Genomic DNA, 12,247 nt, shown 5'->3' on the forward strand with positions numbered 1-12,247 from the left:
GTCTGGGGAGCTTAGCCCCCCGGAGGCTGAAGGGTTTTAGCCATGCAAATGCTCCCCAGAACCATTTTTTGCAGTGAATTTGTAAGGAGAGATAGGGAGGATGAAGGCAGCAGTTTATCCAACTCTTTACACACTTTACACTCGTTTTTCATGATTTCTCCACATCTGCAAGGCATTAATTTTGTTGATTTTGCTCGCTTACTAGTGTGCTTGGGGTCATTGTCTTGTTGAAACACCCATTTCAAGGGCATGTCTTCTTAAGCATAAGGCAACATGACCTCTTCAAGTATTCTGACATATCCAAACTGATCCATGATACCTGGTATGCGATGTATAGGCCCAACACCATAGTAGGAGAAACATGCCCATATCATGATGCTTGCACCACCATGCTTCACTGTCTTCACTGTGAACTGTGGCTTGAATTCAGAGTTTGGGGGTCGTCTCACAAACTGTCTGCGGCCCTTGGACCCAAAAAGAACAATTTTACTCTCATCAGTCCACAAAATATTCCTCCATTTCTCTTTAGGCCAGTTGATGTGTTCTTTGGCAAATTGTAACCTCTTCTGACTGCCTTTGATCATCCTGGAGCTGATTAATGGGTGAGCCTTTGCCATTCTGGTTATTCTTCTATCCATTTTGATGGTTGTTTTCTTCCACGCGTCTTTTTTTTTTTTTTTTTGTCCATATTAAAGCATTGGAGATCATTGTAGCTGAACAGCCTATACGTTTTTCCCCTCTCTAATCAACTTTTTAATCAAACTACGCTGTTCTTCTGAAGAATGTGTTGAACGTCCCATTTTCCTCAGGCTTTAAAAGAGAAAAGCATGTTCAACAGGTGCTGGCTTCATCCTTAAATAGAGGACACCTGATTCACACCTGTTTGTTCCACAAAATTGACGACTCACTAACTGAATGCCACACTACTACAACCCCTGGCAATAATTATGGAATCACCGGCCTTGGAGGATGTTCATTCAGTTGTTTAATTTTGGAGAAAAAAGCAGATCACAGACATGACACAAAACTAAAGTAATTTCAAATGGCAACTTTCTGGTTTTAAGAAACACTATAAGAAATCAAGAAAAAAAAATTGTGGCAGTCAGTAACGGTTACTTTTTTAGACCAAGCAGAGGGAAAAAAATATGGACTCACTCAATTCTGAGGAATAAATTATGGAATTACCCTGTAAATTTTCATCCCCAAAACTAACACCTGCATCAAATCAGATCTGCTCGTTAGTCTGCATTTAAAAAGGAGTGATCACACCTTGGAGAGCTGTTGCACCAAGTGGACTGACATGAGTCATGGCTCCAACACGAGAGATGTCAATTGAAACAAAGGAGAGGATTATCAAACTCTTAAAAGAGGGTAAATCATCACGCAATGTTGCAAAAGATGTTGGTTGTTCACAGTCAGCTGTGTCTAAACTCTGGACCAAATACAAACAACATGGGAAGGTTGTTAAAGGCAAACATACTGGTAGACCAAGGAAGACATCAAAGCGTCAAGACAGAAAACTTAAAGCAATAGGTCTCAAAAATCGAAAATGCACAACAAAACAAATGAGGAGCGAATGGGAGGAAACTGGATGTTTGGGGATGATAAAATCATTTTTCAAGATGATAATGCATTTTGCCATAGAGCAAAAACTGTGAAAACATTCCTTGCAAAAAGACACATAGGGTCAATGTCATGGCCTGCAAATAGTCCGGCTCTTAATCCAATTGAAAATCTTTGGTGGAAGTTGAAGAAAATGGTCCATGACAAGGCTCCAACCTGCGAAGCTGATCTGGTAACAGCAATCAGAGAAAGTTGGAGCCAGATTGATGAAGAGTACTGTTTGTCACTCATTAAGTCCATGCCTCAGAGACTGCAAGCTGTTATAAAAGCCAGAGGTTGCCAGGGGTTGTATTATTGTGAACACCCCCTTTTCTACTTTTTTTTTACTAATAGCCCAATTTCATAGCCTTAAGAGTGTGCATATCATGAATGCTTGGTCTTGTTGGATTTATGAGAATCTACTGGTACCTTGTTTCCCATGTAACAATAAGAAATATACTCAAAACCTGGATTAATCTTTGTAGTCACATAGCACTACTATTATTCTGAACACTACTGTACATACACTATTTTATCATGGCGCCATCACATTAAAACACAAGTTTATTATTAATGTCATTAAATGAAAATAGTCAAAAATTTCAAGATGCACGTAGAACTGTTATTTAACATACGCAACAGTGCCTGACTGTTTTACTGTTCCACACAAGTGCTAAGTTAAAGACTGGCCAGCAAATGTCACCACATTTAATTTTATCAAATGCTTCAAAACACTGAACCATTTCAACACAATTGCTGCATATTGATTCTGTGGTCCAAAATGCTTCGGTTTCTCCATCACTAATAATTAGCAATAAAATGCATAAGCGACCAGTAATTATTATCGCATGTGCACGGACAGACTTACAATCATGAATACTTGCTAACCAGGACATTAAATAATGTGTGACATGTCCTTTAAACACCAACTTACTAAAGAAAGAAGCAGAGCAACTCGCCTGGGTCTGACAACGCCCAGTCAGACAGCTACCTGATGTCCCGCTTTTCTGTCAATTTTCTTTCTTCAGATTTTGACTCATTTTCTTTGGCTTGGCACAATTACAAAGCAAGGTTTTGTTTTTTTTTATTTGACCACTTTACAGCAATTTCTGCCCAATAACAGTAGCACTGTATAAACATATGTTTGTCATAAATTGTTTTTTACGGCATTTAACGTGCGCTTTCAAAACAGACTGATTTATATCTCACGCAAAACACTTTGGCAGAAATTTAAAAATGTGTAAACATGCAAAAATGTACAGTTGTCACATGCCTGCTTGAAAAATGTCAGCTACCTATTTTATAAACACTACTCAATCTAGAGCACGTGGATCCCCATGGGCAACACGCTAGTTCTTCCTATAAACCCCTTAAAGCCCACGTGCAGTGAAATCGGAACATTGACTCAAATTATTGTGAATCGATACATTTTGGAACTATTTGGAAGTTCTGCATTCAATAAAGCTTTTAAATTTACTGTACATGTGCTTCGGTTTTCAGCAGTTGCCAAAATGTAGGTCAACAAGTAGGTCAACAATTTCCCAAAGGAAATTATTTTGCCAGAGTACCAAAACAGTAACAGTAAACAATGTTTTTTTTAAGTCATTTGCACAAGATGTTCAACAATATTGCACATAACTGAGTAACTAAATAACTCAATTGTGTTTTCATCCTGTAGAGGGGGGAGGAGTTATACTGTCTGATTGCCACAGGTAGGAAAGATCTCCCGTGGCTTTCTGTGGTGCACCTCAGTGGTCTCAGTGGATGGCTCAAGGTGCTCTGACAGGATGTCAGTGTGGCATTCGGGGGTGGGAGGTGTTGTCTTGGAGTTTCCTCAAGAGCTTCCTCTCTGACACCACCACCACGTACTCTAGCTCAACCCCCAGCTTTCCTGATGAGCTTGTTGAGCCCGTTCATGTCAGCTACCTTCAGCCTGCTACCCCAACACAATACAGCATCGAAGATGACACTGAAGACCACAGAGTGATAAAACATCTGCAACATATTTTTGCAGACATTGAAAGACCTGAGCTTCCTGTGGAAATACAGTCAGCTCTGACCTTTCTTATACACAACATCTGTGTTAGCCATCCAGTCCAGTTTGTTGTCTATGTGGACACCGAGGTACTTGCAGTAGTCGACAATGTCCACCTCCGTTCCATTAATGGTAACTGGGTTCGGACAGGTCTTTTGCCTTCTGAAGTCCACCACCAGCCCCTTCGCCTTAGATATGTTGAGCTGCAGGTGGTTGAGTCCACACCACTCCACAAACCTGTCTACCACATTCCTGTACTCAGCCTCTTGGCCTCCGCCAATGCAGCCCACAATGGCAGAGTCTTCCAAAAACTTCTGCAGGTGACAGAACTGTGACAAGAACCTCAAGTCTGAGTTGTAGAGTGTGAAGAAGAAGGGAGAAAGAACCGTCCCCAGTGCTGTTCTTGATGGTGTCAGATGCAATACTCCGAAGCCTCATATACTGTGGGCGGCCTCTGAGACTGTTTGTAATCCAAGCCACCAGTGGAACCTCCACCTTCGTGTCACATACCTTATCACTGAGCAAGTCAGGCCAGAAGGTGTTGCACGCACTGAAGAAGTCAAAGAACATGGCTCTCACAGTGCTGCCTGCCTCTTCCAGGTGAGAGTAAGCTCTGTGCAGTATGAAGATGATGGCATCCTCCACTCCCCTGTTGGGCTGGTACGTGAAGTGCAGGGGTCCAGCAATGTTTCCAGGACTGTGCAGAGGTTCCTCCGGACAAGCCTCTCAAGTGACTTCATAACATGTGATGTTAAGGCCAAAGGTCTGTACTCATTAAGTGTGTCAGGGTTTTTCTTCTTGAGCAGAGGGACCAGACATGAGGTTTTCCACCACTCAGGAACAACTATGTGGCTCAGGCTCAAATTGAAGATGTGCTGGAAAATCCCACTCAGCTGGAAACCACATCCCTTCAGCACTCTGGGGCCGAGACCATCAGGACCTGCAGCCTTTACCAGACACAGGCGACTAAATTCTCTTCTCACATCCTCCACAGTGAAGGTGATGTGAAACGTTGAGGAGAATGAGGGAGTGGTGGAGGGAGGGGAATGTGGGCAGGTTGGTTGGAGGAAAGAAGTGGTGCTAATTGGGGTGTGAGGTGAGAGCCCAAGGGAGGAGGAACAAAGATGTTGTCAAACCTGTTGAAGAACAGGTTTAGCTCATTGGCCTGTAGGTCTCCTTAGAATAGAATAGAGCCTTTATTGTCATTGTACATATATACATACATACCACAAAATTTCTCCTCTGCATTTAACCCATCCTAATTACAGTTACACATTCCAACCACTAGGAGCAGTGTGGGCAGTCAAAGTCCAGTGCACGGGGACCAACTCCAGATGTGGAGATTCTGGTCAGAGACATAGAAAGGAGCAGACTCTAAATAATCATATTTTTGATCGTGGGAGGAAACCAGAGTGCCCAGAGAAAACTCACGCAGGCACAGGGCGTACATGCAAATTCCACACAGAAAGGGCAGGAAGTGATCCCACGACCTTCTTGCTGTGAGGCACCAGTGCTAACCACTAAGCCACCTTGCCTTCCATCATGCAGCCTTCTTCCTGTTCAGTGTGGCCTTGATTTCCTTGGTCACCCACAGTTTGTTGTTGGGGTAATGGCGCACAGCCTTGGTTAGGATGATATTGTTTGTACAGAAGTTGGTATAATCCGTTATGCAGTCTGTAATGCTTTCGATGTCATCCCCCTGTGCACCACAGAGCACACCCCAGTCGGTCGCCTCAAAACAACCCCAAAGACTGCCTGCTGCCACCTGTGAGCACCTCCATAACACTCTGGTGGTCACAGATTGTCACCAAACTGCAGGGATGTAAATTGGCTCTAAATAGACCAGGTTATGGTCTGCTTTGAAGAGCAGGGGGAGGGCTGTGGCCCTGTATGCTTCCTTGGCATTAGCATACAGCAGGTCTATCATCTTAATATCTCTTGTTTTACAATCCACAAACTACTTGAAAGTGGGGAGGGATGTTGAAAGGGTAACATGGTTAAAATCCCCAGAGATGGCAATAAAAGCACTGGGGTGCAGCGTCTGTAATCTCAGTGTTTTGGAGACAATGACTTCACTGGTAGAATGTACACAAAAACAACATCATGTGAAAACTCCCTCGGCATATAATAAGGGCAATGACTCACTGCCAGTAGTTCAATGTCTACTCCCTTTCTTTTTGCCGCTGTCAGTGTAGCTCCAGTCCCCTCGTACCAACTGAAAGCTGGGTAAACTCACTAGACTCCGGTATGATGTCGTGCAGCCACGTGTATGTGAAGCACAAGACTGAGTCCTCATGAAACACACTGTCACTCCTCACAAGTGACATTAATTTGTCCATGTTGTTCACCATCACGATGGAAGGCAAATACGGCCGATGTGCCCTCTTCCATTGCCACTTCTACATTTCCACTGTAGATTTTTAGGAATATCATGTCTTTCCCCATTAGGCTACAGCGACGGAGCTCCATCAGCTGATCCCTCGTGTAGACAAAGGAACCCTGGCGCTGCTCCAACATGGCCAGGACCCCACTCAGGAAAAACACTCCAAATGTCAGGAAAACGACAAATGAGTGAAGCAGCATGTATTCACTGGCTCATAAATGATTAAAAACTATTAACTAAAGAAAGTAAAAGGAAAGCTTTTGACGATAAGCTTATTAATTAATTCCCTGTTTTTTTGTTGATTTATTTGTTGTTTCTTTTTATGTAAAACTGAAAAATTTAATAAAAATTAAGTAAAAGAAATATCCCTGTCTGTGTCCTCCGTTGTTGTGAATGAATGCTCTGACATCACACAGTAGCATGTGTTCTCACCAGCAGGGGAGAACTCACACTATTTCAGGAGCAATGTGTGATTAAATAAGGAAAAAAAATAAAGTGACATAGACCAGTTTTGGAAAAATACACAGACTGATTTGGGAAGAATACACATTCTGGCTTTATACAGAAGAGCAAGAATGTACATTTCCGGCCATTTGCATGTATTCTTAAATGTGTGCAAAAGTAAGGGGTTGTCATCTTTGCCTTTTGTGTTTCAAAATTGTTCATAAATTCCTTACTTGGGACAGATCGGGACTGTAGGCAGGCCATTCAAATATCTGTCCCATCATCTTCTGCCGCCATGCATATGTAATGTGTGCAGGATGTGGTTTTGCATCATCCCGTTGAAAAATGCTTGGAAGTCCCTGGAAAACTCATTTTGAATGCAGCATACGTTGCTCTAAATACTACACAAACCATAAAATATCTTTGGCTCATATGGTTTGCAATAAAACAAAAGTAAAAGTTAACATTAATGCAGCTTTTTTTTTTTTTTTTTTTTTTTGCATTTTCCACAAGGTCCATGTTTTCTGATTTGAGGTTGTAGTCAACCTTCTTGTAACATTCCCCCTACGTCAGTTTAGGTATATCAATTTAGCACTGGCATAGCAATAAAGCATATAATTGGACATCTCAATACAGCAAGAACTAGACTGATAAACTAAATAAGAGGAAGATCCTGTAAACATTGTTTTGGTGTAACACAAAGTGACATTCATAAGTAAAGGCAAAGAAACACTGCTACCTTGTTATGTCTTCGGAAAGCTGGGCTGGATCCGGTGGATAGAATTTCACATTAAATGTGAAGTTGTATTTTGCACCTTCAGAAACAAAAAGACAATTTGGCTTAAAAAAAAAAAGGTAAATGTGTATAAAACCATAAAATGAACAGAAATTAGAAAATTTAGCTCACCTTGTACCTGCCGGCGAATCTCCTTGGTCAGGTCCATCCAAGTCTGATTAAGAAAATAAGTGATTTTAATTCAAGGGTTTTAAGCAATGCTCATGAACAAAAGTGTGTTTTTACTGAGGGGTTTGTTGAACAACTTTTGTCTCAGTTCGGAATCATTGTAATTTGATATAAAAAGTTTCCTGTTGTGACCAGGGCTGGACTGGGACAAAAACTTTTTGGTCCAGACTGGCCCAACACTACAATCTGCATGCAGATACTGTGCCAACTCGGCCCGCTGAAGTACATATAAACACACAAGCCCTTAATAACACTACTATACTGAACAATACCCCTTTATATTCTGGAGCCTTGAATAAACTAAATTATGAAAATTGTGAAAATAGCAGATCTACATGCTCAAACCACATTACATTGCAACATGTGGATTGTAAACCTGTAGATCTGTAATTATGTGTGTCATCCTGTGGAGTGATATCACTCCATATTGTTCAGTGGTTTTACCATATTTACATTACTGTGCGGAGGTTTGGGGCAATACTTATAAATGTACACTACATTCACTATCTACATTACATAAAAAAAAAGAGTCATCCGGATAATTCATAATGCCAGTTATAAAGAACATACAACTTCACTATTCTTAAACTCAAAACCATTAAAATTCAATGACCTGGTTCATTTTCAAACAGCACAAATTATGTATAAAGCATTAAACAGTCTACTTCCTGGGAATATTCAAAAATTATTTAACAGAGACAGGGATTATAATCGGGGGGGTGATGATAAACTAAAAAAAAAAAAATCTACGGGTAAATATGTGGAGTGAAGCTGTGGAGCAGGTTGAGGGCGGAGCTCAAGCAATGTCCAAGCATGACCCAGTTCAAACAGTGGTACAAAAACAAGGTTTTCACAGGGTACAGGGAGGATGACGGTCTTTGATGGGCACCAGTTGTTTCACAGATTTCATTTATTACTTACATTTATTTATTTTTGTCTGTAAATATGCATACATATATATATATATATATATATATATATATATATATATATATATATATAGGTGTTAGTAGGTATTTATATACATCTAGTTGCAAATATGTTTAAGAGACAGTATTTTGAAATCAACTGATGATTAAGAAAAGGATTTAAAAAGGACAAGGTTGAATACGAGGTCTGTTAGAAAAGTATCCAACCTTTTTATTTTTTGCAAAAACATGATGGATTTGAATCACGTGTGCTTGCATGAGCCAACCTTGAACCTTCGTGCGCATGTGTGAATTTTTTCACGCCTGTCAACTGCATCATTTGCTTGTAAGCAGCCTTTGTGTGAGGATGGGTGTAGTCTCTTGTCAGATTTTCTTTGCAAGGAAAATGGCGGAACGACTGGAGCAGCGCGACTGCATCAAATTTTGCCAGAAACTGGGCAACAGCCAGGTGGAAACCATTCGGATTATTCAGACGGCTTTCGGTGACGATGCTATGGGCATCACATAGATTAAGGAGCGGTACAACTGGTTTTAAGACGACCACACAATGGTGGAGAGTGAGCCACACTCCAGTCGGCCATCAACACACAGAAATGACCAGATCATTTCCAAAGTGAACGCTGTGGTGATGCGGGGCCGTCGTGTGACTATCCGAGAAATTGCGGAAGAAGTGGACATCAGCACGTTTTCAGCACATTCCACTGTGACAGAAGATTTGGCCATGAAAAGAGTTGGAGCGAAATTCATGCCAAAGGCTTCGGCACGAAGCTGACGGAGCAAAAGCGCCACCGTGTTGAAGTCTCACAGTTTGAGATTTTCAACATTATAGCTTCAGATGGTATTGTAATTTGCCAACTCTAATCATTATATTTTACTCTTTTGCAGGGAAGCGTGGTCAACAGACTTAGAACAGCAAGATTTACAGCTGCACAAGCACTGAGACTAATAAATATGAAGAACCCAAAAACAATCATTTATATAGAAGTACTCCAATATAAAGTCAATGTGTCAGGATCTGCCCCGGCCCGAGGTTCATGTCTGGGTTTTCCCCATATTTTGGTCTAGGCTTCCACTGAGGATTTTACGGTTTACAGGATTTTACGATCTACAGCTGCAAATCCAGCTCCTCTGCTAACAGCGCAGCCAGCTAAGTCAGCCATGGTGTGTGCTGCTCCTCAGTTCTCAGCACCATCAGCAGAATCATCAACAGCGCGTCCGACGCAAGAAATCTCCTCATCGCCTCTGCCACTAGTCTGTTCTTCAGAGTTCTTCCCAACGAAATCAGTTGCAGCCATGATCAGCAGGACAGTGTCTTTTTTTCTTGATGTTATTTCCCCATGTTCAGTGTCTGTTAGGACGTCTGTTTAATGTCTTTTTTCAGGACACCACTGAGCCCCTGCATTCCTTTTGTGTTAAGCTATTTCCAATCTTGTTGTTAGTCATTTGTTTCAATGTCTTTTTTTTTCTTCATGAGTCCCCTCACTATTTGAATTTTTGTTGGAAACTGATTAGAATCCTACTTTGTGGTTCACTGAAGTTTTCTTTCTGGGACCATAAGGAGCATTTGGGCCGGGTTAGCTCCCCACGTAAATCTGTTTTTTGGAGGGTTCTACTGTTGCAAAGTTAAGCAAGCTTCTCCATGCTGCAAGTTCTTCTGGTTATGTCAGCTTGGAAGTTTGTTTGGCGTCTTGTATTTCAGTCCAACCCAGTTCCTACATACTTATGTTACCCCACTAGTGGCAAACATGTCATTTGTATGGTGGTTCTGGGTAATTGTATCTCCCTGGTCCCCACTCAGTTCACGTTCCGAATAGGTCATCCCTCCAGGTCCTCTTGCATTGAATATCACTCCCAGTTCCACTCTAGAATTTTCAATTATTGATTGCCCTCTACGTAAGTTTGTTTTTTTGTTTGTACGTTTTGCATTTTATTTGTTTATGTAGCACTACTTTGTGTTTATATTTTGTCCACATTCCCCGTACGTTTTCTGTCCGATGGTTGTTTCATTTTTTGTTTGTCCTTAGTTTACAGTGTTTCTCTACATGTGGTTCCCTTCTGGGTTCCCTCACTTTCCTAGGTCCGCGTAGGATTTTTGTTCAGTGGATTTCCTTTTTATATGGTTCCTCCCTTCATTTTTTTTTTGTCAGGATTTTCACTTTTGGCAATCCTTTAAATTCATGATTTTGGTTTTCAGGCATAGTTATTTTGGGGGTAATTTGGGTTCTATTTTTAATGTCTGTCCTCTGTATATCTTTTCCTCCATTCTTTCTTGGTTTGTCTGGTTGTTGCTGACTGCTCTTTCTTCTTGTTTCTTGTTGTATTCCCAGAATTGTGCAGGATGTGGCCACGCAGGTCCTCAACCCCCTCGTTCATTGGTCAGGTTTGTTGGTCTCTCCCGTCTGATTACTGCCGTTATGCCAGGAGAGGATTTTTCTCGCTATCATGTCCCACCTTGTCCGTGATCCCGGGTTCGTCTCTGTTTTAATCCGTTCTTCAGGGAGACCTCCTGTTTCACCCTTGCTCCCTGTTGGGCATAATGGTGGCCCTCCTGGCTATCCCGTGGGCAGCTGTAGGCCCCTGAACCGGTCCCTTGGGGTTCCTTTGTCCCTAGCACTACCATGCTGTCATCCATTTGGGGGGCTCTCTGTTTTTGGTCACCCGTTCAGGCTCGGGCATTTGTTTCCCCGTGTTGGGTGTTACTGGTCATCTGCCATGCCGCCACCTGCCTCAGGTTTTTCTGCCGGTTTTCCATGGTTTTGCCGTGTATTTGAAACGTTGCTTGTTTTTTGGAATCTGCCTCAGCTTGCTACCTGCTTGTACCTCTGCTATATTGACTGATACCGTGTGTACTGAACCTGTGCCTGCTTACCAGATAAAGGCCTTTTTCTGTCTGTTAGTCTGCATATGCCTCCTACAACCTTCAGGGCCAAGCCATCACGAATCATGACACAATGGGGTTATAAATAACTCCACTCTGCCATATTAGTCGCTAAAATAGCTTGGTCACTTGAGGGTTAATAAGTGAATCTATATATAAATTGTTCAGTCTATCATTGCCAGCCTCAAGGCCTGTTATTGGAGCTGAAATGATTTTGTGCAATGATTGCATAGCAAATAACTGAACACTCCAGTTGTAGATGCAAATGATCAAATAAAATGTTTCATGTAGCTTATGTCATGGTGTCTGTTTTTACCATCTTTTGCTAGAAATGGTAGAGAGAAGCTTCTTAGAAGGTTTAGAGTTGGATTTTTGGCTTCTGCATAGTGAAAAACCTACTTTCAGATAACAAGATCATCCAAATTGGTCAAAGTGGTGAGATTCTGTGGTAAAATATCCCAGTTATATGTCCAAATGGTGGCCAACTTGGAGAATGGATGCCATTTTGATAATTCAGTTGGGCCACACACGTTTTCAAAAGAGTAATGTCAAAGGAGTTTGGTGCGTGTATTATTCCATCCCTTTTAAACCACTGTTTTAAAATTTATTTTATTTTTTTTTTTAAAGGAGATGCTGGGTTTTGCATCAGAACCCTTCACATCTTCACTGTAGTAAGAAGAGAGTGCTTAAGGTCAGTGTCAGTCAGACAAGATGAGACAGTGAATGTGTGACTGTCAAAACTCCTGCATATTCAGTTGTGACTTTTTGTTTTTGCTGTTGTTCAAACAGATGAGGAGCAGTGAATGTTCTATTTTGGCCCAAGCTGGCATTACATGTAAAATAAAATAAAAGCAGATGGCCTGCTGTCACGCTGCTTGTGAAGCTGCTCAAGATATATAAATTAATGGTGGAGTGGCCCAGAGCAGAATTTTCTTTAAAAATGAATAAATACTTAGACTTGAAATTGTAGTTAGAGTTTGACAGAAGATATGAGAGATGTGAGCTGATATTA

The 12,247-nt window shown here is 41.4% G+C and overlaps 1 protein-coding gene across 1 annotated transcript in view; it reads right to left on the bottom strand.

Moving 5' to 3' along the window:
* The window catches only part of epb41a (erythrocyte membrane protein band 4.1a), a 349,346-nt gene that overhangs the window by 264,992 nt on the left and 72,107 nt on the right, over positions 1–12,247 (bottom strand). Inside the window, exons 6-7 of the mRNA XM_034160644.1 lie at positions 7,372–7,414; positions 7,204–7,279 (exon numbers count right to left, since the gene is read on the bottom strand). Coding sequence (XP_034016535.1) covers positions 7,204–7,279; positions 7,372–7,414 — 119 coding nt within the window. The remainder of the gene's footprint in view (positions 1–7,203; positions 7,280–7,371; positions 7,415–12,247) is intronic.

The sequence above is a fragment of the Thalassophryne amazonica genome, chromosome 20 (genome assembly GCF_902500255.1).
Source record: "Thalassophryne amazonica chromosome 20, fThaAma1.1, whole genome shotgun sequence".
NCBI lineage: Eukaryota > Metazoa > Chordata > Actinopteri > Batrachoidiformes > Batrachoididae > Thalassophryne > Thalassophryne amazonica.